The sequence below is a fragment of the Bos grunniens genome, chromosome 1 (assembly GCF_055505025.1).
Source record: "Bos grunniens cultivar Pamir isolate PY7600 chromosome 1, Bosgru_T2T1.0, whole genome shotgun sequence".
Lineage (NCBI taxonomy): Eukaryota > Metazoa > Chordata > Mammalia > Artiodactyla > Bovidae > Bos > Bos grunniens.
Window position 1 is genome coordinate 45,374,651 of NC_141165.1, and position 27,101 is coordinate 45,401,751.

The 27,101-nt window shown below is 39.6% G+C and overlaps 1 protein-coding gene across 1 annotated transcript in view; it reads right to left on the reverse strand.

Moving 5' to 3' along the window:
* The window catches only part of PLCH1 (phospholipase C eta 1), a 252,287-nt gene that overhangs the window by 47,309 nt on the left and 177,877 nt on the right, over window positions 1-27,101 (reverse strand). The window contains exons 14-15 of the mRNA XM_086391373.1: window positions 22,053-22,224; window positions 15,228-15,335 (exon numbers count right to left, since the gene is read on the reverse strand). Coding sequence (XP_086247499.1) covers window positions 15,228-15,335; window positions 22,053-22,224 — 280 coding nt within the window. The remainder of the gene's footprint in view (window positions 1-15,227; window positions 15,336-22,052; window positions 22,225-27,101) is intronic.

A 27,101-nucleotide genomic window follows, 5' to 3' on the forward strand; every position in this document is an offset into this window, starting at 1 on the left:
CCAGTGCAGTGGGATTTTTGAAAGCTTCCCCGTCATTCCAATGTGCAGCCAAAGTTGAAGGCCTCGACTTTAAAAACAAAAAGCAAAAACACTGGAATATCTCACCATCCCCAAATGTCTTTTCCCCTCTCTGGACTAGAGCCGCAGACAGGAAGGATAATACCTTAGCTGCCCTTTGTGACAGCCTTAGAGCTCTCCAAGCTGGTTACCTGAGTGTCGGGCTGAAGAGCAGCGGCCTCTTAGCTATCCGAGGCTCTGCAATTACTCCTGTCCTCTCCTGCCTGTTCCTTTAGCTCCCATTGAAACACCTTCTTCTGCTCAGGACTTACATTAGCAATAATCATGACACAGCTGCTATTCTTGTTACTGTTTTTAGCTAACATTTATTGAGTATAAATTATGTGCCAGGCACTATTCTGAGTTCTTTACTGAGTATGAACTTAACTCAGCCATCATGATAATCATTTTCCTTTTTTTTCCTTCAGTTAAACAGCAATTTCATTCCTTTAGTACATAGTAAGTCAAAATTATGCAGAGGATAAGAGTGGCTGATATTTCCAACCAGGAAAAGTCACTATTCCCTTTTAAAAATTGAAGTACAGTTGGTTTACAGTATTATATTAGTTTCAGAATGGGAAAAAATATTTGCAAACAGTGCAACCAACAAGAGATAAATCTCCAAAATATACAAACAGTTCATGTAGCTCACTACCAAAAAAAAAACCCTATCAAAAAATGGGCAGAAGCACTTTGGAAAATAGTATGGAGGTTCCTCAGAAAACTAAAACTAGAATTACCATATGATCCAGCAATCTCACTCCTAGGCATATATCCAGACAAAACTATAATTGAAAAGATACACACACCCTATGTTCATAACAGCAGTATTCACAATAGCCAAGACCTGGAAGCAACCTAAATGTCCATCAACAAAGGAACAGATAAAGATGTGGTACATGTATGCAATGAAATACTACTCCGCTATAAAAAAGAATGAAATAATACTATTTGCAGCAACATGGATGCAACTAGAGGTTATTATACTAAGCAGTGTAACAAGACAAATACCATATGATATCACTTATTGTGATATCTAAATTATGACACAAATGACCCTATCTGTGAAATGGAATCAGGGACACAGAGAACAGATGGGCAGTTGCTAAGGGGGAGGAGAAGGGGGGTTTGGAATTAGCAAACAAATTTTTGCTTTGGTGGGAACAGGAGGGAAGGATTGGGAGTGGGAGTTTGGAATTAGCAGATACAAATTGATATATATAGAATGAATAAACAACAAGATCCTGGGATTTCCCTGGCTGTCCAGTGGTTAAGACTCCATGCTTCCACTGCAGGGGATGTGGCTTTGATCCTTAATCAGGGAACTAGGATCCTGCATGCTGCACAACATGGCCAAAAAATTTAAGAAAGAAAAACCCAAGTTCTACTACACAGCACAGGGAACTAAGATTACCATACTAAGTAAATCAAACAGAGAAAGATGAATATCATATGTATCAATTGACTGACTGATACAATAGGCTCTTATAATACAGAGCCGATTGACTGATACCATATGGGAATCTAAAATAAGGATACAAATGAATTTATTTAGTTTGGGATTAGCAGATTTAAACTGATATATGTAGATATACAACAAGGTCCTGGGACTTTCCTGGCAGTCCAGGTCTAAATAAGCTCTGTTTCCAAATTTATTTAGAAAACAGAAAGGGACTCACAGACAGAAAATAAACTTGTGGTTACCAAAAGGGAAAGGTGTCCTGGGGGAAGGATAAATTAGGAGGCTGGGATTAACAGATACACACTACTATATATAAAATAGATAATCAACAGGGACTATACATCTTAGAGAACTCTACTCAACACTCGGTGTGTAACCTACAAGTGAAAAAAAATCTGAAAAACATATATATATGTATAACTGAATTATATGGTACCTCTAATTTTTTTTAATTTATTTATTTTAATTAGAGGCTAATTACTTTACAATATTGTATTGGTTTTGCCATACATCAACATGAATCCACCACAGGTGTACACATGTTCCCAATCCTGAACCCCCTTCCCATCTCCCTCCCCATACCATCCCTCTGGGTCGTCCCAGTGCACCAGCCCCAAGCATCCTGTATCCTGCATTGAACCTGGACTGGCAATTCGTTTCTTATATGATATTATACATGTTTTAATGCCATTCTCCCAAATCATCCCCCCCACCTCCCACAGAGTCCAAAAGACTGTTTTATACATCTGTGTCTCTTTTACTGTCTCGCATACAGGGTTATCGTTACCATATTTCTAAATTCCATATATATGCGTTAGTACACCGTATTGGTGTTTTTCTTTCTGGCTTACTTCACTCTGTATAATCGGCTCCAGTTTCAACCACTTCATTAGAACTGATTCAAATGTATTCTTTTTAATGGCTGAGTAATACTCCATTGTGTATATGTACCACTGCTTTCTTATCCATTCATCTGCTGATGGACATCTAGGTTTCCTCCATGTCCTGGCTATTATAAACAGTGCTGCGATGAACATTGGGGTACACGTGTCTCTTTCAATTCTGGTTTCCTCAGTATGTATGCCCAGCAGTGGGATTGCTGGGTCGTATGGCAGTTCTATTTCCAGTTTTTTAAGGAATCTCCACACTGTTCTCCAAAGTGGCTGTACTAGTTTGCATTCCCACCAACAGTGTAAGAGGGTTCCCTTTTCTCCACATCCTCTCCAGCATTTATTGCTTGTAGACTTTTGGATCACAGCCATTCTGACTGGCGTGAAATGGTACCTCATTGTGGTTTTGATTTGCATTTCTCTGATAATGAGTGATGTTGAGCATCTTTTATGTGTTTGTTAGCCATCTGTATGTCTTCTTTGGAGAAATGTCTATTTAGTTCCTTGGCCTATTTTTTTATTGGGTCATTTATTTTTCTGGAATTGGGCTGCAGGAGTTGCTTGTATATTTTTGAGGTTAGTTGTTTGTCAGTTGCTTCATTTGCTATTATTTTCTCCCATTCTGAAGGCTGTCTTTTCACCTTGCTTATAGTTTCTTTTGTTGTGCAGAAGCTTTTAATTTTAATTAGATCCCATTTGTTTATTTTTGCTTTTATTTCCAATATTCTGGGAGGTGGGTCATAGAGGATCCTGCTGTGATATATGTCCGAAAGTGTTTTGCCTATGTTCTCCTCTAGGAGTTTTAGAGTTTCTGGTCTTACATTGAGATCTTTAATCCATTTTGAGTTTATTTTTGTGTATGGTGTTAGAAAGTGTTCCAGTTTCATTCTTTTACAAGCGGTTGACCAGTTTTACCAGCACCACTTGTTAAAGAGATTGTCTTTTCTCCATTGTATATTTTTGCCTCCTTTGTCAAAGATAAGGTGTCCATAGGTGCATGGATTTATCTCTGGGCTTTCTATTTTGTTCCATTGATCTATATTTCTATCTTTGTGCCAGTACCATACTGTCTTGATTACTGTGGCTTTGTAGTAGTGCCTGAAGTCAAGCAGGTTGATTCCTCCAGTTCCATTCTTCTTTCTCAAGACTGCTTTGGCTATTCGAGGTTTTTTGTATTTCCATACAAATTGTGAAATTGCTCTAGCTCTGTGAAAAATACCGTTGGTAGCTTGATAGGGATTGCATTGAATCTATAGATTGCTTTGGGTAGTATACTCATTTTCACTATATTGATTCTTCCAATCCATGATCATAGTATATTTCTCCATCTATTAGTGTCCTCTTTGATTTCTTTCACCAGTGTTTTATAGTTTTCTATATATAGGTCTTTAGTGTCTTTAGGTAGATATATTCCTAAGTATTTATTTAAGGAACCTCTGTACTGTTTTGCATAATGGCTGCACCAATCTACAGTACATGACCCGTGAACTTTGAGATGTTCAAGCTGGTTTTAGAAAAGGCAGAGGAACCAGAGATCAAATTGCCAATATCTGATGGATTATTGAAAAAACAAGAGAGTTCCAGAAAAACATCTATTTCTGCTTTATTGACTATGCCAAAGACTTTGACTGTGTGGACCACAACAAACTGCGGAAATTTTTCAAAGAGATGGGAATACCAGACTACCTGACCTACCTCTTGAGAAACCTATATGCAGGTCAGGAAGCAATAGTTAGAACTGGACATGGAACAACAGACTGGTTCCAAATTGGGAAAGGAGTATGTCAAGGCTATATATTGTCACCCTGCTTATTTAACTTATATGCAGAGTAGATCATGAAAAATGCTGGGCTGGAAGAAGCACAAGCTAGAATCAAGATTGCCAGGAGAAATATCAATAACCTCAGATATGCAGATGACACTACCCTTATGGCAGAAAGTGAAAAAGAACTAAAAAGCTTCTTGATGAAAGTGAAAGAGGAGACTGAAAAAGTAGGCTTAAGTTCAACATTCAGAAAACTAAGATAATGGCATCTGGTCCCATCACTTCAAGGCAAATAGAAGGGGAAACAGTGAGAGACTTTATTTTTTTGGGCTCCAAAATCAGTGGAGATGGTGACTGCAGCCATGAAATTAAAAGATGCTTACTCCTTGGAAGGAAAGTTATGACTAACCTAGACAGCATATTAAAAAGCAGAGACATTACTTTGCCAACAAAGGTCCGTCTAGTCAAAGCTATGGTTTTTCCAGTAGTCATGTATGGATGTGAGAGTTGGACTATAAAGAAAGATGAGTGCCGAAAAATTGATACTGTTGAACTGGGGTGTTGGAGAAGACTCTTGAGAGTCCCTTGGACAGCAAGGAGATCCAACCAGTCCATTCTAAAGGAAATCAGTCCTAAATATTCACTGGCAGGACTGATGTTGAAGCTGAAACTCCAAAACTTTGGCCACCTGATGTGAAGAACTGACTCATTTGAAAAGAGCCTGATGCTGGGAAAGATTGAGGGCAAGAGGAGAAGGGGACAACAGAGGATGAGATGGTTGGATGGCATCACCGACTCAATGGACATGAGTTGAGTAAACTCCAGGAGTTGGTGATGGACAAGGAAGCCTGGAGTGCTGCAGTCCATAGGGTCACAAAGAGTTAGACATGACTGAGGGACTGAACTGAACTGCACCAATTTACATTCCCATCAACAGTGTAGGAGTCGCTAGGAGTCAGACATGACTGAGCGACTTCACTTTCATGCATTGGAGAGGAAATGGCAACCCACTCCAGTGTTCTTGCCTGGAGAATCCCAGGGATGGGGGAGCCTGGTGGGCTGCTGTCTATGGGGTCACAATGACAGAGTTGGACACGACTGAAGCAACTTAGCAGCAGCAACAGTGTAGGAAAGCTCCCCTTTATCCACTACCTCTCTACCATTTATTGTAGGGTTTGTTTTTTTTTTTATGATGGTCATTCTGACTGGTGTGAAGTGACACTTCATTGTAGTTTTGATCTACATTTCTCTAATAATCAGTGATACTGAGCATCTTTTCATGTGACTCTTGGCCATCTGTATGTCTTCTTTGGAGAAATGTCTCTTTAGATATTCTGTCCACTTTTTAATTGGGTTGTTTGTTTTTTTAACATTGAGCTACATGAGCTGTTTGTATATTTTGGCGATTAATCCCTTGTCAGTCAATTTATTTGCAAATACCTTCTCCTATTCTGTGGGTTGTCTTTTTGTTTTGTTTATGGCTTTCTTTGCTGTGCAAAAGCTTTTAAGTTTAGTTAGGTCCCATTATTTATTTTTGCTTTTATTTTCATTACTCAAAGAGGTGGATCAAAAAAGATATTGCTGCGACTTCTGTGAGAGAGTATTCTTCCTATGATTTTCTCTAAAAGTTCTAAAGTATCCAATCTTACATTTAGGTACTTAATCTATTTTGAGTTTATTTTTGTGTATGGTGTTAGGGAGTATTCTAATTTCATTCTTTTACATGTATTAATAGCTGTCCAGCTTTCCAACCACCACTTATTAAACAGACTATCTTTTCTCCATTGTATATTCTTGCTTTCTTTGTCAGAGATTAGGTGACAATAGATGTGTTGTTTATCTCTGGACTTTCTATCCTATAGTTCCATTGACCTATATCTGAATAGAGAAATTGTATATTAGCATAGTGCTGGTACTAATAAGCTTTCAACAAATTTTTCACATTTAAAAGCTGAATTTAGCTTAGGTATAAAAAAATAACAGTACAATGACAGGCAAATAGCAAAAGGTAATGTTTCTTCGGAGCTATTAAGCATACATTCTAAAATATATTAGCAACCACTCTTTAGATACTTTAACAAAAAATACTGTTCAAAATGAATATGTCTGGGTTCATACATCTGTACATACATGTGAGTTTATATACAACAGTGTACCTCCATGCTTTGATATCTTCCCTGCTCCAATGATAGAAAAACAAAGAGAAAAGTCATAAGTTTATCAAAAAAATAAAATAAACAAGATCACTGCAGATCATAAATGTGTGAGCTCCATATCCACAGAGGGCAAAGGTGACCAAGACTTTAGCTTTTATAGTACAATAGAAACTAAAGGTGCTCCACATGCTTTGGGAGATTAGAGCTGGCCTCACAACACGAAACCAAGGTGGTGAAGAAAGCGGGAATGAAAGCCTTACGTATGGGCTTATGCGTGCTCAGTTGCTGCAGTCATGTCCAACTCTTTGCGACCCTATGGACTGTAGCCCTCCAGGCTCCTCTGTCCATGGGGATTCTCCAGGCAAGAATACTGGAATGGGTTGCCATGCCCTCCTCCGGGGGAATCTTTGCAACCCAGGGATTGAACCGGTGTCTCTTATGTCGCCTGTAATGGCAAGCAAATTCTTTACCACTAGCACCACCTGGGAAGCCCCTCACTTATAATAGGAAGCAATAAAAAAAACTACTGTGAGGAAGATTTGAAATTGAATATCAAAAGAGTTAAGAATAAGAAGACAACCAAAATGTTCACTTGTCTGGTGACTGAATGGGAAATATCTTCAACGTCTCCAGTGGCAGGGAACTCCAATCAATCAATGTAAGGTCCAGTTAGGAACTTGGGACACAGGTAGGCTGTGTTTATATGTGTGGGTGCCAGGTGGAGTGGTGCGTAGAGTTCAAGTGGAAGCAATCTCCATACCACTAGAGAAGCACGTTAAATAGAGGAGGAGAATGGAAGCGGGAAAAAAATTCCACTGAAAACTGAACCTTCAACTCGAAATTCTAAAATTCATGTGGAAGACTAATGCTAAGATGAAGTGCCAAAAATACCAACACATGAAAAGGAAACTCACTTTGAATTAAATATGTTCAGATGCTCAAAGATAGAAAGAAATAGTCTCATAAAAAGAACAAGAAACTAAGAAGCCATAGAGTAAAATAAAAACAAGTATCTATGAAAAAACAATACAAAAATGTTATAAATCAAGTATATAGTCATTGAAATGAAAAGAATAGCCGGGGTAAACTCTAGATCAGACATAGCCAAAGAGATAATTAATGAATTGGAAAATAATACTATAGCTAGTACCCAGAATCAGCAGAGACATAAATAAAACATTAAAGAAAAATTGACAGATAATTAAGACAGAGAATAAACTAAGACTCGAACCTAAATCTAATTGTACTGCCAGAAAAAGAGAAATGATGAAATGGCATAAAAACAATATTCAAAGAAAAAATGGCTGAGATTTCTCTAGAATGAAAGAAAACATAAGTTCTCTAGTAAGAAGTGAACACTGAGTGCTAAGAAAAATAAACTCCCAGTCATTTACTAGTGAAGTCACAGAACATTTAGAATAGAAAGGGAAGATGAATTACCAACAAGGAATAATTGTAGAAAACAAGGTTACCAAGGGGGAACAAGGAGGAAAGAGATAAACTTGGAGACTGGGATTGACATATATACACTACTATATATAAAACAGATAACTAATTAAAATCTACTGTATAGCACAGGGAACTCTACTTAAAACTCTACCCATCTATATGGGAAAAGAATCTAAAACAGAGTGGATATATGCATATGTGTAACTGATTCACTTGCTGTATAGCAGAAACTAACACAACATTGTAAATCAACTGTGCTTCAATAAAAATTAAAGAAAACAAGGAATAGTTGAGTTCTCAGTAATAGTAATTTTCAGAAGATAATACCTTATAGTAATGCTGAAGAAGCTGAACGGCTCTATGAAGACCTACAACACCTTTTAGAACTAACACCCAAAAAAGACGTCCTTTTCATTATAGGAGACTGGAATGCAAAAGTAGGAAATCAAGAAACACCTGGAGTAACAGGCAAATTTGGCCTTGGAATATGGAATGAAGCAGGGCAAAGACTAATAGAGTTTTGCCAAGAAAATGCACTGGTCATAACAAACACCCTCTTCCAACAACACAAGAGAAGACTCTATACATGGACGTCACCAGATGGTCAACATCGAAATCAGACTGATCATATTCCTTGCAGCCAAAGAGGGAGAAGCTCTATACAGTCAGCAAAAACAAGCCACAGGAGCTGACTGTGGCTCAGATCATGAACTCCTTATTGCCAAATTCAGACTTAAATTGAAGAAAGAAGGGAAAACCACTAGACCATTCAGGTATGACCTAAATCAAATCCCTTATGATTATACAGTGGAAGTGAGAAATAGATTTAAGGGCCTAGATCTGATAGAGTACCTGATGAACTATGGACTGAGGTTCGTGACATTGTACAGGAGACAGGGATCAAGACCGTCCCCATGGAAAAGAAATGCAAAAAAGCAAAATGGCTGTCTGGGAAGACCTTACAAATAGCTGTGAAAAGAAGAGAAGCAAAAAGCTAAGGAGAAAAGGAACGATATAAGCATCTGAATGCAGAGTTTCAAAGAATAGCAAGAAGAGATAAGAAAGCCTTCTTCGGCAATCAATGCAAAGAAATAGAGGAAAACAACAGAATGGGAAAGACTAGAGATTTCTTCAAGAAAATTAGAGATACCAAGGGAACATTTCATGCAAAGATGGGCTCGATAAAGGACAGAAATGGTATGGACCTAACAGAAGCAGAAGATATTAAGAAAAGATGGCAAGAATACACAGAAGAACTGTACAAAAAAGATCTTCAAGACCCAGATAATCACGATGGTGTGATCACTCACCTAGAGCCAGACATTCTGGAATGTGAAGTCAAGTGGGCCTTAGGAAGCATCACTATGAACAAAGCTAGTGGAGATGATGGAATTCCAGTTGAGCTATTCCAGATCCTGAAAGATGATGCTGTGAAAGTGCTGCACTCAATATGCCAGCAAATTTGGAAAACTCAGCAGTGGCCACAGAACTGGAAAAGGTCAGTTTTCATTCCAATCCCAAAGAAACGCAATGCCAAAAAAATGCTCAAACTACTGCACAATTGCACTCATCTCACACGCTAGTAAAGTAATGCTTGAAATTCTCCAAGCCAGGCTTCGGCAATATGTGAACCGTGAACTTCCTGATGTTCAAGCTGGTTTTAGAAAAGGCAGAGGAACCAGAGATCAAATTGCGAACATCTGCTGGATCATGGAAAAAGCAAGAGAGTTCCAGAAAAACATCTATTTCTGCTTTATTGACTATGCCAAAGCCTTTGACTGTGTGGATCACAATAAACTGTGGAAAATTCTGAAAGAGATGGGAATACCAGACCACCTGATCTGCCTCTTGAGAAACCTATATGCAGGTCAGGAAGCAACAGTTAGAACTGGACATGGAACAACAGACTGGTTCCAAATAGGAAAAGGAGTACGTCAAGACTGTATTTTGTCACCCTGCTTATTTAACTTACATGCAGAGTATATCATGAGAAACGCTGGACTGGAAGAAACACAAGCTGGAATCAAGATTGCTGGGAGAAATCTCAATAACCTCAGATATGCAGATGACACCACCCTTATGGCAGAAAGTGAAAAGGAACTCAAAAGCCTCTTGATGAAAGTGAAAGTGGAGAGTGAAAAAGTTGGCTTAAAGCTCAACATCCGGTCCCATCACTTCATGGGAAATAGATGGGGAAACAGTGGAAATAGTGTCAGACTTTATTTTTTGGGTTCCAAAATCACTGCAGATGGTGACTGCAGCCATGAAATTAAAAGACGCTTACTCCTTGGAAGGAAAGTTATGACGAACCTAGAGAGCATATTCAAAAGCAGAGACATTACTTTGCCAACAAAGGTTCGTCTAGTCAAGGCAATGGTTTTTCCTGTGGTCATGTATGGATGTGAGAGTTGGACTGTGAAGAAAGCTGAGCGCCGAAGAATTGATGCATTTGAACTGTGGTGTTGGAGAAGACTCTTGAGAGTCTCTTGGACTGCAAGGAGATCCAACCAGTCCAATCTGAAGGAGATCAGCCCTGGGATTTCTTTGGAAGGAATGATGCTAAAGCTGAAACTCCAGTACTTTGGCCACCTTGTGCGAAGAGTTGACTCATTGGAAAAGCCTCTGATGCTGGGAGGATTGGGGGCCAGAGGAGAAGGGGACGACAGAGGATGAGATGGCTGGATGGCATCACTGACTCGATGGACATGAGTCTAGGTGAACTCCGGGAGTTGGTGATGGACAGGGAGGCCTGGCGTGCTGTGATTCATGGGATCGCAAAGAGTCGGACACAACTGAGCGACTGAACTGAACTGAACTGAATACCTTATAAATATAAGAGAAATATCTACATATACACGTAGATAACACATACTGTACACTAGACATTAAATGTTCATTACCTGAACTCTCTGGCAGGGCAAGGAGGAAGAAGTTGTATCACATATTAAAAAATAACTGGAATTTTCAACTCTCCTTCCACTCCTCACCCTTTATCACCAGGATGCAACAGCAGGCCTGGCACATGGGCATTTACTGAGTAACAGGGATCTCACAACATCATGAGGGAATTCATCCCTTCCCTGAGCGCTGACAAGTCTTCAACCAACAAGATTCTTAATCCTCCTCAAAATGGCTCAAATCATACAATGAATAACTTATGAAAGAAGCTCAATCTAAGGTGGTAGGAAGGCAGCAGACTATTAAAGTGTTTACTGCGAGACATACACAGAGTAAATATGATTTGGGGGTATTCATATGACACAAAAAGTGGTTGCATGTTACTCTACAAAGGCTCACTTAAACTTGTTGGAAAGCTTGGTGTTCACAGGATAAGCTTTACATACGTGACAGTTTGATATTTGTGCTTAAGAAACCGGTTGAACTCAGCCTCAGAGAGTGCAGGGGGAGAAAAGGTATCAAATAACTCAGCAGAAGAGTAAAATAATCTGTAAGGTTGAAATATGGGCTAGAAAGTCTGTAAGGCACACTGACATTAGAGGACCCCCAAAAGATGAATAATGGTGAGCTGGCCTCATTGAATCACATCTGTTAGATTACTGCTCTGTGGCTGAAAGGAAATTGTCCCCCGAGTCTTTGATCTGTGTGCTTCCTGGGTCACTGAACACATCAGCTTTATCTATGGCTTATTACATCATAAGCCAGATTTTCTCTATGGCTGAAGCCTCAAAATAATAGGGCAGATGCCTAAAGGATTCAATTAATTCAACAACAGAAAGCATTTATTAAAAGAGCGAAAGTTTTCAGTGTGGGTGTAGGTTTGAATTCCTTAGACAGTAGACTAAGAGGAGAAGGAGGGCCAGCATGAGGGTCCTGCCTTCCACCCTGCTTCTAACCTCAAGGTGAAGCTGGGCGAGCTGCAAATCCTGCCTCTGATCTTTGCATCTCCTGTGCCCTCTGCCTGGAACATTCCTCAAATATCAATATGGCTAACTTCACTTCCTTCAAGTCTTTGCCCATGTGTTACCTTCTCTGTGAGACCTTTCCTGGCCCTCACATCTAAACCTTCCATAGACCCTCTACTCATTTCTTCTCTCCCTTTCCCCCTTATTACTTATCACTGCTTACTACACGTGCTACTTATTTGCTTTGTTTCTTGTCTGTCTTCCCTCCTCCCACCAAGGTATAGACTCCACAGAGGCAAAGGCTGTTCTTTTTTGTTCATTGATATGTGCCCCAATGTCTACAGCACACTGGCTGCACCTCCATAAAAATCTGTCGAGTGTGCAAATGAATCCTGCATAAGCCCCAAGACAACTAGCATTTCAGTATCCCTGAATGCTAAGTTAAAAATCTTTATCTGTTGCAATAATTCAGATATAACTTATAAATCTAACCACATTCTGTTAACTCCAACTTGAGGTTAAGAACCTCCTCTAAGGTAATTATTGGTTTCATACCAACTATGCACAGTACATCCACTTTTGTAGAAATCTGATCACTCGGTTTAGATCAGGCAATTTACATTCCACACTCAGATAAGGCATCTGAGCCCTCTGCTGACAACTAAACTAGAAATTGACTGATTGCAGGATAATGCTTTGGCTTTCTAAATACAGTACTGCCTCTTCTCAGAGGAGCTCAAAAATAGAGAAAACAGATCTGAAAAGGATGAGTAAAAATCTTATCTCTTTCTGCTAGAATGTTGGTTTCTGCATATATTTTCTCTCCTAAAGTCTAACAAAGAGACACCTGTAAAATGTTATAGGTAAGGTGCTCTTCACATTCACTTTGGCCCAAATCAAAGAATCCAAGTGAAAGGTCATGTCTATCTTTATGGACTCATGTTCTAAACTGTCTACCTATATGGATGCCTAGACATCAACCAAGAGATTATGAAGCTTGAGAGGAACCCAGATGGATAGTTTCACAAGTGAAGTAATTGATTTGCTTCCATAACACCTTAGCTAATTCTCTTTTGTAATTATAGATATTTAACTTAGAAAGTTAGAAGGCTCACTGACATTAGAAGAAATTTTATACTATTGGGTGGATTTAGAAACGAGAATAATGGGTTTCCTCAGAGCAATAAGTACTATTGTAATAGTAGCTAAATTTCCACCACTCTTTTTCACGAAAAACTACATTCCCTAAACACATAACTTGGCCAAGACTGTTCCTTCCTTGGGACTTCCCTGGTAGTCCAGTGGCTAAGACTCAGTGCTCCCAACACAGGAAGCTTGGGTTTGATCACTGGTCAGGGAACTAGATTCCACATGCCGCACCTAAGAGTTCACATTCCACAATGAAAATGGAAGATCCCAAGAGTCATAACAAAGACCCAGTGTAGTCAAATAAATAAATAAATATAAACACTCTGTTTATTGCTTCCAAACTGTGGACTACTCTGAGGCTGGCAACCAAGAGAACAAGTGGAGACAAGAGGCAAAGAATACATTTGAATCAGTTCTAATGAGGTGGATGAAACTGGAGCCTATTATACAGAGTGAAGTAAGCCAGAAGGAAAAACACCAATACAGTATACTAACGCATATATATGGAATTTAGAAAGAGGGTAACAATAACCCTGTGTACAAGACAGCAAAATAGACACTGATGTATAGAACAGTCTTATGGACTCTGTGGGAGAGGGTGAGGGTGGGAAGATTTGGGAGAATGGCATTGAAACATGTAAAATATCATGTATGAAACGAGATGCCAGTCCAGGTTCGATGCACGATACTGGATGCTTGGGGCTAGAGCACTGGGACGACCCAGAGGGATGGTATGGGGAGGGAGGAGGGAGGAGGGTTCAGGATGGGGAACACATGTATATCTGTGGTGGATTCATTTTGATATTTGGCAAAACTAATACAATTATGTAAAGTTTAAAAATAAAAAAAAATTCAGCATTGAAAAAAAAATGTTGGATTCTGTTTGCTAGAATTTTATTAAAGATTTTTACGTCTATGTTCAAAAAAAAAAAAGAGGCAAAGATACTGAAATTCAGAGACAAAAATCTAGTCTATAAAATAAAGCTTAGAAAAAGAACTAGATTACCTATAATCACAAGTAATTACCAAAATGGCAAGTAGCTATAAGAGCAAAAGCAAAGAAACTAAAATATTAACTGTATTTTCACTTATGTAAATCTATTTAATTTTCTGTAACCATAGCCTTATTCATGGTATTTAATTGAGCTAATAAAAACTATTAAAAAGCAATAGATTAATACAGATGGTAATTTTTCCTTTTCATTTCAAGGCTGAATCTTGTCCATGTCATCCCTTCTAAAATGCATTAACACCAAGAAAGAACTATCTACTGAGACTTCAGTTGTCATTAAGCTCTTGCCCTCTTCGAAAATAATACCAGCTCTCTTTAATACCTATAGGAAGCCACTGCCATTATTATTATCTCGAAGAAAGAAGACTGTTTTTAATGATGTAATAATTGAATTCAGGGCAATACTGTAAATTAGAAGATTTTGTGTAATATTTTCTTTTTTAGGAGGTAGGATAATAGTTCTGACATCTAGAGAAATACTACTTTTCTATAGAAATGAAATTGTAAACTCTACAACAAATTAACATGAGCAGGTGCTACTCTCAGATCATCACATGATCCTGGAAATCATGTGAGCTATAGAAGGTGGAGGTGGTCAAGAAGGGATGGGGGATAGGGAGGTCTGTAAGCCCTACATTTCTTCCAGGTTTGCATTTCCACTGGGGTACCTGGCTAAACGGTGCTGCTCTGTTTAAAAACAGAGCTCCTTGTTCTAGGACAGAAGTCTGAAGCCACATGCAGGTGACAAACTGCTCTTTGCCATTTTGTCTAACATGTGGCAAATTAAAGTTTTAGCCAAGAGTCTCATTGTCTGGAAGAACTTGGAGATCTTCTGGTCCAAGCTGCATTGTCTCAGGGAGGGGACGAGCATTCTAGAGAAGCAGATCCTTTTGCAGCTGGGTTCTGTGAGCCAGCTTTGAATGGCAGCATGGTGGGGCTGCTAGCGGGAGGCAGGGAGACAATGCTAAAGCCAGTTTATTTCACCAGACAGTGACATTTCCAACTGCAATTTGAGTTTTGACCAAGTTGGAATAGAAGGGAATTGGTCCCTGGAGAGAGGGTCAAATGGATTAATCACTAAGACTCCTTCCAACTCTAAGACACAACGATCCTTGACTCAGTCACTTTGAGTTTTGACCAAGTTGGAATAGAAGAGTTTTGACCAAGTTGGAATAGAAGGGAATTGGTCCCTGGAGAGAGGGTCAAATGGATTAATCACTAAGACTCCTTCCAACTCTAAGACGCAACGATCCTTGACTCAGTCACTCAGTAAACATTTGGGAGTCCTGTGTGCCAGCACACAATGTAATTCAATACATATACTTTCTACACTACAGCCACCATATTTGTGAATATTCCAGCACAGCAGCAGTTTTTACTATAGCACATGGAGGGTAAAAATTATGGCCAAGCCTGTAACTTACATAATGGAGCTTGAACTTGCACTCATCTTCAATTTCATCTGCGCTGTCTTCATCAGAAACTTCTCCTTCTTCGGCATCATCTCCAAGGTGGTAAGGCAGCTTCTTGCCCTGAAATGAAACACAACACCCAATTTAAAAATGAAAATTCAGGGACTTTCCTGGTGGTCCTATGGTTCAGAATCTGCCTGCTATTCACAGGTTCAATTCCCGGTCTGGGAAGATCCCACATGCTTCAGGGCAGCTACTGAGCCCTCACACCTAGAGCCCGTGCTCTGCAACACCACAAGCCACCATGATAAGAAGCCCACAGACCGCAGTGAAGAGTAGTCCCCACTCACCACAACTAGAGAAAGCAACAAAGATCCAGTGCAGCCATAAATAAATTTTTAAAAAATGAAAATTCAGCAAGATAGGGGTATGAGGATTAGAGGTACAAAATACTATGTATAAAATAAGCTACAAGGACATACTGTACAGCACAGGGAAATAGTCATTATTTTATAGTAACTTTAAATTGAGTCTAATCTATAAAAATATTGAATCACTATGTTATACACTTGAAGCTAGTATAATATAAATTAACTGTACTTCAGTTAAAAAATAAAATACAAAACAAAAATGAAAATTCACAATAGCCAAAAAGTGGAAATAACCCAGTGTCTGCTAACAGATGAAAGGATAAACAAAATGTGGTATACATACATTGAAATATTACTCAGCTTTTAAAAAGTAAGGAAATTCTGACTCTTGCTACAACATGGAAGAACCCTGAGGATATTAGGCTAAAGGAATTAAGCCAGTCACAACAGAGTATTATATGATTCCACTTATATAAGGTACCCAGAGTAGCCAAATTTATAGAAACAAGAAGTAAAACAGTGGTCTCCTGAAGCTGGGAGGATGGGGAGCATAGTTTAATGACTATGGAGTTTCAGTTTGCAAGGAAAGAGCTTTCTGTACAAGGCAATGTGAAAGTATTTAACACTACTGAACTGTATACTTAAGACGGTATAAAGATGGTTAAGATGGTAGGTAAGTCTTATGCTGTATTTTAACACAGTTAAAAATAATTTTTAAAAATTGAAAAATGAAAATAAAATGTGTTATTCCTTACTTCAGACTGACTTGAAGGCAGATTGCTTGAATTAGGGACAAAACAAAAGGGGAAGAGACTTTAAAGAAAAGGCATTTTTCTTACTTCCAAAGGAAGCTGAGCACCAAAGAATTGATGCTTTTGAACTGTGGTGCTGGGAAAGACTCTTGAGAGTCCCTTGGACAGCAAGGAGATCAAACCAGTCAATCTTAAAGGAAATCAACCCTGAATATTCACTGGAAGGACTAATGCTGAAGTTCTAATACTGTGGCCACCTGACTCACTGGAGAGGACCCTGAAGCTGGGAAAGATTGAGGGCAGGAGGAGAAAGGCACTACAGAGGATGGGATGGTTGGATGGCATCATCAACTCAATGGACATGAGTTTGAGCAAACTCCGGGAGACAGTGAAGGGCAGGGAAGCCTGGGGTGCTGCAGTCCATGGGGTCACAAAGAGGTGGATGCGACAGCAACTGAAAAACAACAATTAGGGGTACTTACTATATTAACAAATGCAAGTCAGACCAGGCTTCTGTTTGAGAATAATGACTTGCCATAATAGGCATCATGTCCTAAGGACATGTCTAAGGACATGTCCATCCCATGTCCTTAGAGCAGTTTGTTCTCCTGAGCAGATTCAAAGTGCCCTTCCCTCCTGCTGGTGATCCCCTCTGCACAGAGCAGGCCAGTTTTTATGACAGGACAGTGCAATGATATGCCTGCCCAGCTGGAGCGTACCCCTCACAACTAACATACTTCAGGAATCAGGGGCTTTTGGAAAACAAGGGGGAATTCCTATGGCAAAAGGGTACATGCTCATTATGATCTCAGTGATGTATAAAAACTGAAGGAAAATCTCTGGCAAGAAATATGGTCCATTATTAAGAGTACAAATCTCTGGGTAACAGCACTATGGATGATAGCTATTTTCTCCTTTTCTACATTTCCAGATTTATATTCAGAAAAAGAAAAAGTAAATAACCAGAAGGCATGGCCCAGCGGCCTGATAAGAGCTGCTAGGGCAGCTAACCATCTGTATCGGTAAAGAATCACACTTGCAAGCAGAAAGGAAAATTAATAGGAAACTGAATCCCTCCCCAAATCTTGGGGATTTGGGGAGACAGAATCAAGCTCTGTGGCTAAGTGGCCAAGGTCACAGTGGTAGGCAGCCTCTAAAATACCCCCAGTGGCTCCTACGTCTTGGTTTTCATGCCCTTCTAGAATTCCTTCTCCTTGACTGTGGGCTGGACCTACTGCTCCTTCTAATGAATGGAAGACAGCAAAAGCAAAATGTCTAATAACTTTAGTTCTATGAGGGGATTCCTAAACACATAATGACGGGGGAAATTCTTTAAACATAGAAGGATGTGCAAATGCTTGGCAGCCAAAATTAATAATACATTTCTAAATATCTTCCCAAACAACTAACCAGGCTGTCTTTTCTAAACTCAGGTTCCAGGGACTTCTAGTATTTCTGCCTTTCACACCATGGCTGGCCCACCTTCATCACTCTGGATCTTTCCCTCATCCACTTCTCCTACCTTCATGGGGCCAACAGCATAGTCAGATCTTCAGAGAACTCCTCCCTCCCAGTTTTCCTGTACCTTCCCTGATACCCAAGCACTTGGTCTTGGGTGCTTCGCATAGTGATAAATTCAAAGCTGGTTAAATCATTTGTGTAATGAAAACAAAATCTATATTAAGAATCCAAACTCAGGGTTTGAATGAATACTTATTTTCTTCAAGTTACAAAAGGATGTATATAGGCTTAAAAAGTTGGTATTTAATTTGCCTTCATACCACTATGTAATACCATTCTTGTTTGTAAGTGCTATTTGCGAAGTGAAAACTACATTCTTTCCCATAAGAATATATATAACATAGATATATGAGTATATATATACATTTTTACTATGATTCTAATTTAGAATAGCAAAATATTGTTTTCACTTCTTCCTGTATATCTTTAATAACAAGGTAGCTTGGAATTAAGGTATTGATGTCTACATATTACTTTAAGTGTTATTGATAGAAGGTCCCTATAAAACAAGTTTTATATCTCTTCATTTTAGAGAGTATTGTAAAATAGCTAAGATAATATGCCTAGCAGTACCAGAAATAAGGTACTCAATTAGGTGGTGACCAGACAGATTCAGGGATATATGAACCCCCTTCATTTATTCACCACCAATTAATTTCTTCAGTCAACTTTGTTTTGAGCACAATGACAAACACCAAGATGGAGCTGTACAGAAGACATTTAAAACCTAGTGACCTCAATTCCCTCTCTTGAAATACCATCTTAGTCAATGCTTTTTCAGCTGTTTTTAATTGGAGGATGATTGCTTTACAATGCTACGTTGGTTTGTGACACACCACAAAGGAAATCAGCCACAAGTATACATATGTCCCCTCCCTCATGAACCTCCCTCCCCCACCACCCCATCCCACTCTTCTAGGTCATCACAGACCACAGGGTTGAGCTCTCTGTGTTACACATATGGTTTGTATAATGAGCTATCTATTTTACATATGGTAATGTAGATGTTTCAATGCAACTCTCTCAATTCATCCCCCTACTTCCCTGGCTGTGCCCACAAGTCTGTTCTCTATGTCTGTGTCTCTATTCCAGCCCTGCAAATATGTTCATCAGTACCATTTTTCTAGATTCCACATATATGTGTCAATATACAACATTTGTTTTTCTCTTTCTGACTCAACTTCCCTCCGGATAATAGACTCTAAGTTCACCCACCTCACTAGAGCTAATTCAAATTTGTTTCTTTTTATGGCTGAGTAATATTCCATTGTATATATGTACCATCACTTCTTTATCTGTTGATGGGCATTCTGACTGGTGTGAGGTGATACCAAATAAGCAAGAGCAATTCTGGAGTGTTGCACATGGTTCTGATACCACAAGAAAGAAAGGAAAATGTAACCACCATGAGCAGTCGTGATGGGCAGGCCTGGCAGCAGCACTAAGACTTCAAAGTCCTTTCACTTAAATGAGGCAGTGGGTGCAGGGTAAGGAAAGTTGCCATCTCAGAGTATTCACAAGGCATCCTTGTTTTCACTCCTTTTACTATCTCATTAAAAGACAGGAGGGCCATATTTTCTGCTAGCTTTTTTAATGTTCCTGGTCCTTGAAAGATATGTTTTCCAGGCAGATAGGAAGAAAAGCAATAGAACAGAACATTATTTCTTAATGCCTCTCATGAACAGTGCTACTCACAAGGAAAATTATAGAATAAACTAAGGTATTCTTGCTGGGATAATCCCATGGACAGAGGAGCTTGGTGGGCTAGAGTCCAAAGGGTCGCAAAGAGCTGGACACGACTAAGCAACTGAGCACACATGCAAGGTAGAATTTTCTGAACTTAACAGGGGTTTGTTATAAACAAAAAAATGACCTAAAAGTCCCCCTCTGACATACATACTATTTCATGCAGGAGTTGCACTCAAGAATTAGATTGATTTCTCCATAGTCTATGGAAATATTTCTAGAAACTGGAACCATAGCCATCTCTTAGCGTCTAGCAGCATGGCCCTAGGAGAGTGGTTAACAACTCTGTGATATCTCTACAGAAGTAAAATGCTTGGGCTAGATAAGGTTTCTTTCATCTGTAAGCCTGTGGAAAAATTACTAAGTTTGTTACTATTTTTGTTCAAAAGCAAACTTTCATTTACTTTTCAGGAGATACACACACACACACACACACACACACACACACACACACACACAGCTGGCCCTCCATATCTAAGGGTCAACGGAATCCACAGATGCAAAGGTCCAACTCTACCAGACCATTCATATGAGGGACTTGAGCATCACAGATTTTGAAATAATCCCCTATGGATACTGAGAGACTACTGTGTATATCTGTGTGTATGTGTGTGCACATATATGTGTGTGTTTATGTGTGCATATATGTGTGTGTGTGTATTGTGCATGCATGCATGCTAAGTCACTTCAGCCATGTCCAACTCTGTGCAATCTTATGGACTGTAGCCTGCCTGGCTTCTCTGTCCAAGGGATTCTCCAGGCAAGTATATTGGTATGTTTTAAATATATGGGAAGGCATGTGTATATAGTTATAATAATTAATGACTTGTCCATCTCCAAAGTAGTAAGCAGTCATTCAAATACTGCCTTTGGGATCAGAGATGCTAAAGGATCTTAGCATCTAAGCAATGCTAAAGATTGCTCAGATGCTAAAGGAACTTAGGAAAATCAGTTCCCCTGTTGTTGCTTCAAATGGGAGTTTTCTGCCCCCACAGATCTAGGAAGTCTCCTTAAAGTTTGGAGACGGTTACTACCAGCAAATTGACCACAGCTGTTTTGAAATACCCACAGCCCACATCACTGCCACTCTTTCCAATAAGTGTCTTAGGTCTTTTGGCTTTGATTCATCCTGGTGCCCATCAACCTTCAGACAGTTGGTGCCCAACAACCCAAAGCCGAGTTATATAGAAGGGAACTCAGTGAGTTTATATCAAATATTTCTTAGGTTCCACTGTCCAAATGGACTCATTTGGTATTTATTCTTCTGACTGCTCGGCTAAAGACATGAAAACATTTACAAGATTATAAAGGTGACACTGAGCTTTCTAATCCAACTTTCTAGCCCAGTTTTCACCACAAGAGTTTACTTTAGCAAGATTTCAGGAACACTGACCTTAACATCATTTCTTGCATTATATAATTGGAGCTTTTATTCAAAATGCTTTCACACATACACATGCCCAACGACATCTCTTTGATGGATTCAGCCTATAATTCTCATTTAACTGATAGAAAAACAGGTTTTGACAAATTTCAAAGATGAATACAACTTTTCCATTTGCTGTCCTCTCTTAACACCCCAATTCTAGTCTCGCTATGAAATTACACTGTCTGACTTTCCTAGGCCTCCACTGTGCTATTTGGTTTTTGTACACACCTTTTAAAGTAAAATATAACTCCATTTAAATATCAATATTCTACTGCTTTTCCTTAGGTTTTCAGTTTCAAAACAATACAACTATCCAAAATGTTTTTAGTCCAAATACACAAAATTAACTGGGGATTAAGTGAATCATATCAGCAATCTGAAATCTCAAGAAAGCTGTCTTCCCGGCTATTCCTTGTATTAATAATATTCATTTCAGGTAGTAGGTTTCCTCTCTGAGAAGATCTGTTCATGAAATGTCATTCTATTTGCCTACTGCTCCTCCGCGCACACACGAATCCTATGGGGCGTTATGTCTATGCCTGTGCTCCACTTTGAAGCCAGCTCTTCTCACTTACATAACCCAGGCTGATCAACCATGAAGACTTTTTTTGACAGACAGTTATTGGAGCTTGAAATGGGAGAAAAGGATCTGAAAGAAATGCTTCTGGATATGGACAGAAGGAGCCTCTCCTCTCGTGTAAGGTTTGTCTCCTGTACACAGGCTTCTCTCCAGTATGAACCACCACTGACTAAAACATTCAACATTTGGCTCACAGTATTGATGTTCTTGCTTCATAAAAACAGCCCCAAAAATACATGTTCAGTCAGTAATCAGCTTTTTCTAAAGGTATGACTATGAATAAATTGGAACAAGGTGCATGCACAAGTCTAGACAAACCTTCACTCTTGACTCTATTATTGACTTTATTATTCTCTTGATAAACCCATTTTTAGTCTTTGAGAGAGGAAGGGCTTAGTAGGTCATGAGTGCTTTTTATTTCATTTCTGAGGTACTTACCTTCACTAGGATTTTGCCTTTCAAACTTTGAGGGCTTGGAAGCTGCTTGGTCTCTCCTGTGTCTATAGATGACAGGTCGAGTTTGTCTTGGAATATTCCTTTCAGGTACTGAGCAATTTTCCTTTGCTGCTGGATACTGCAGTGATTCTCAATGGACAGGATGACTGGAAACCTGAGAAAACAGCAGCACATTGTAAAGGCATCGACCACAGCAACTCACAGGGACTTTTGAAAATCATTCCGTGTTCACTATGTTCTTACAAGCCTGGTGACAGTATTTGTTAAAGAGGTGATGATTAAAATGCTTCTAAAATGAAAACAATGAGAGACACATTTTTTAAAAAACTCCTCTGGCCAAATATACCTTACCAGGCATAATGGGTAAACTCAATACCAATCCACAGGGGATGACTTAGTCTAATATTTTGCATCTCTCTCCCTCACACATATATATGCACACACATGGTACATACATTATGTCTCTTTTACAAGAAAAAATGAAAGAGAAAATTTTGAGAGATAAGAAACATACAGAAAGAACACTCATAATGTAATTTTGTCTTATTCATTCAAATTCTAGAAACATCTAGGAGACCACTATCATTAAATGCATATATTTACTCTAAAAATACATATTTAGTACCCAGCTTGAAAATTACTATTGAGGATAAAATAACATAAAGGAATTTGTGTTTTATAGTGTCCTATATCAGGCATTTCAAAGTCATTTGTACAGAATTATATACTAGTCTTTACTTTCAGAAAGGAAAAAAAAGGCAGGCATTCTCCTCCGGCACTCAGGTTTCTGTGCAGAGATGTGGGGCCCCAGTGAAGTCATTATCACAGACAGCCTGAGGAACCAGGAATGATTACATGACCTTACTCCTCTTTTGATTTTGTTTTTTCCTTGGAAAAACAAACTCAGGCTTATTTTTTCCCCTAGTTTTCCATCATATATCTTCTGAAGTAATAGGCAATAGATTTTTTTCATAACATACAAACCAATATTTAAATTACCTAGTATGTCTATGTGGAGAAAAAGTTTTATTTCTGGGCTTATATGACAAGCACAAGCTCCACAATATAGGCTGTGACCTTCTGAAATTACATTCTATCCTCATTAGTAAATCTCATGCCAGAGGTAATATAAGAGATGAACCTTTGTGGCTGAGGTTGGTTTGATTACCTGACTATAATTTGTTTACTCTTGTGTCCTCACATGGGTTTCACCCAGTGTGTTAGAAAGAGAAAAAAACAACAAACTAGCAACCCTGAGTTGTCTGTGAAATCACATCAGGGAATTCTAGCAGTGAATTTTAAAATTATCAATCTGTTTACAAAAAGTCTGTGTCTATTAGTGTCTAATGATGCTTGGTGTATAAAGCACTGGTTCTCAACAGGGGTGGGGGTGGCTGTGTAGTACCCCTCCCAAAGGGACATCTGTCAATATCTGAAGACATTTGTGGTGGTCACAATGTTGTGAGAGGGGACTGCTACTGGTGTTCAGGGAGTACAGTCACGAATGTACTCATTGTCCCACAATGCACAAGGCAGTTCCCATAACAAAGAATAATCTGGCCCAAAATGTCAGTAGTGCCAAGGCTTGAGAAACCCTGGTATAAAGATGCAACTAAAACTCAAGGAAAATGACTGAACTTTTAAAAGGGAACTCTCTTACACTGTTGGTGGGAATGCAAACTAGTACAGCCACTATGGAGAACAGTGTGGAGATTCCTTAAAAAACTGGAAATAGAACTGCCTTATGATCCAGCAATCCCACTGCTGGGCATACACACTGAGGAAACCAGAAGGGAAAGAGACACGTGTACCCCAGTGTTCATTGCAGCACTGTTTATAATAGCCAGGACATGGAAGCAACCCAGATGCCCATCAGCAGATGAATGGATAAGAAAGCTGTGGTACATATACACAATGGAGTATTACTCAGCCATTAAAAAGAATATATTTGAATCAGTTCTAATGAGGTGGATGAAACTGGAACCTATTATACAGAGTGAAGTAAGCCAGAAAGAAAAACACCAATACAGTATACTAATGCATATATATGGAATTTAGAAAGATGGTAACAATAACCCCGTGTACGAGACAGCAAAAGAGACACTGATGTATAGATCAGTCTTATGGACTCTGTGGGAGAGGGAGAGGGTAGGGAGAATTGGGAGAATGGCATTGAAACATGTATAATATCATGTATGAAACGAGTCGCCAGTCCAGGCTTAATGCACGATACTGGATGCTTGGGGCTGGTGCACTGGGACGATCCAGAGGGAGGGTATGGGGAGGGAGGAGGGAGGAGGGTTCAGGATGGGGAACACAGGTATACCTGTGGCGGATTCATTTTGATATTTGGCAAAACTAATACAATATTGTAAAGTTTAAAAATAAAATAAAATTAAAAAAAAATAAATAAAAGGTGTTAACAACTTTATTGACTACTTTCATTTGAAGTCCTTTTTTCCTAAGTTTTCTTCCAAACTTGAAGTTAGCATGGTCGTCACCAGAGTACATAGATAGCAGGTCTTCTCAAGGCTCTATTTCAGGGGCAAATCCTTCAGCAACCTGGCTAAGTTGAGGAGCAATCAGGGTAAATTGATCCATCATAATTGAGTCCTCGAGATTCTTCCATGTAGAAGACACCAGAATCCAAACCTGCTATGCAGCAAGTGTCTCTTATCAGAACAGCATTTTAACTTCATATTTAATTAATGAGAAGACCAAACATTAGAAATTTTAAAGGCCACTACTTTCACGTTTCACTTTCATGCATTGGAGAAGGAAATGGCAACCCACTCCAGTGTTCTTGCCTGGAGAATCCCAGGGACGGGGGAGCCTGGCGGGCTGCCGTCTATGGAGTCGCACAGAGTCGGACACGACTGAAGTGACTTAGCAGCAGCAGCAGCAGCAAGGTCTATAAGACTAACTTTATGCAACTGTTAATTTTAACTTGCCTCTTTTTAATGCAGAAGTCATTTATTGAATATCTGGTATATTGCAGGCACTACAGAATGAATACAGGGGAGTTTCCCAGTGGCCTAGTGGTTAGGATTAGGATTCTGGGCTTTTACTGTGGTTCCCCAGGTTCCTTCCTTTCTCGTTCACACCCTGGTCAGGGAACTGAGATCCCACAAGTCATAAACAGCACTCCCTCCCCCGCCAAAAAAGAAAAGTTTTTTTGTTTTTTTTTTTAAAGAATAAGACATAGCCACATATTTTCAATGAGCTCATGATCCTAAAGACATAAAAGGAGGCAAGTCACCAACAATTGCAAGAAAGTGCTGTATGATATGGCAGAAATATGCTCAGAGTGCTAAGGACAGTGAAAAGGAGCATTTAAATAAATTGTGGCATGGGTAAGTTTGCCAAAGGGACAATGCCTAAGCAGTCTGCTAGGATGAGCAAGAATTAGGGGGGTGGAATAATGAGGATGACTATCAGATAGAGAGAAGGGCACAGGAGAGGGGGTTGGTGCAGGGGTTGGGGGGAGGCTGTGAAGGCAAGGGGATGCCTAGGGACTTCGGAAACTGTCAGTGATGGCAGAAGCCGAAGTCCCTGTGGAGCAATGGTAGAAGGTGACATGGAAGAGCAAGAAGAGGCCGGCACAGAAGGCATGACTCTGTACAACAGGGAGCCTTTGAAGGACTTTAAGAAGAATTACAACATCAGCTTATATTTTCAGAAAGAAAGATACTACTCCAGTGTGGAGGATGAACCAAAGAGAAGTGAAAATGAAGAGAAGGCAATGGAGTCAAAAGATGATTTAGCAAGTAGCACTGACGAGACTGGCTGAATCAAGAGTAACTCCCAATTCCTATAAAATCATTGGTAAGCAGTGCTACCTTCCTAACTAAGAGGAAGCTTGGCAGAATGAGAAGCTGAGTTCAGTTCGGGATGGAGACCCCGTGCTGGCAGGAGTTTTATCCTTGTTCAGTGCTGTGGCTCCTTACACCTATTACAGTATGCCTGGCTTACAGTAGGCACCATTAAATAGCTAAGTAAATGTCTGAATAAACAATGAAATTTGTTGGTTTTCAGGTACCTATGAGATACTCAGATGAATCTGTACTAAGAATTTTTCAATATATCTCTGAAACTTAGGAAGAACATTCTCGATATAAATTGGCAAATAACCAAGAAGTAGACCAAAGACACGTTGGGAAATGACGACTTTTTTCTTTGTTTGGTGACTACTCCACTTGGCATGTGGGATCTTAGTTCCCCAACCAGGGATCCAACATGCATCCCCTGCATTGGAAGTACAGAGTCTTAACCACTGGACCATCAGAGAAGTCCCGGAAATAGTGACTATTAAAGGAGTGAGAAAGTGGCCTGGAAGACCATAGGCTAAAGAAAGAGAATGAGAAGCAATGGCAGCAATAGAGGAGAGAGTGTTTTAACAGAAGACCACCGCCGCCCCGCCCCCGCCCCGCCCCGCCCCGCCAAAAGCAAGTATTAAGGAGAAAATGTTCACCAATGTCATCCAATGCCAAGGAGGGGTCAAGTGACATACAGATTCCAGACACTGCAGTATGTATAGGAAATCCAACAAGTCTGGAAATCAAGACATTATTATTTTATTGTATTGGCATACAATACTGATGTATGGATGTAAGAGTTAGACTATAAAGAAAGCTGAGTGCCAGAGAATTGATGCTTCAACTCTGGTGTTGGAGAAGACTCTTGAAAGTCCCTTGGACTGTAAGGAGATCCAACCAGTCCGTCCTAAAGAAGATCAGTCCTGGGTGTTCATTGGAAGGACTGATATTGAAGCTGAAACTCCAATACTTTGGCCACCTGATGCGAAGAGCTGACTCATTTGAAAAGACCCTGATGCTGGGAAAGATTGAGGGCGGGAGGAGAAGGGGATGACAGAGAATGAGCTGGTTGGATGGCATCACCAACTAAATGGACATAAGTTTGGGTAAACTCTGGGAGTTGGTGATGGACAGGGAGGCCTGGCGTGCTGGGGTTCATGGGGTCGCAAAGAGTCAGATACGACTGAGTAACTGAACTGAACAATACTGATAAGCT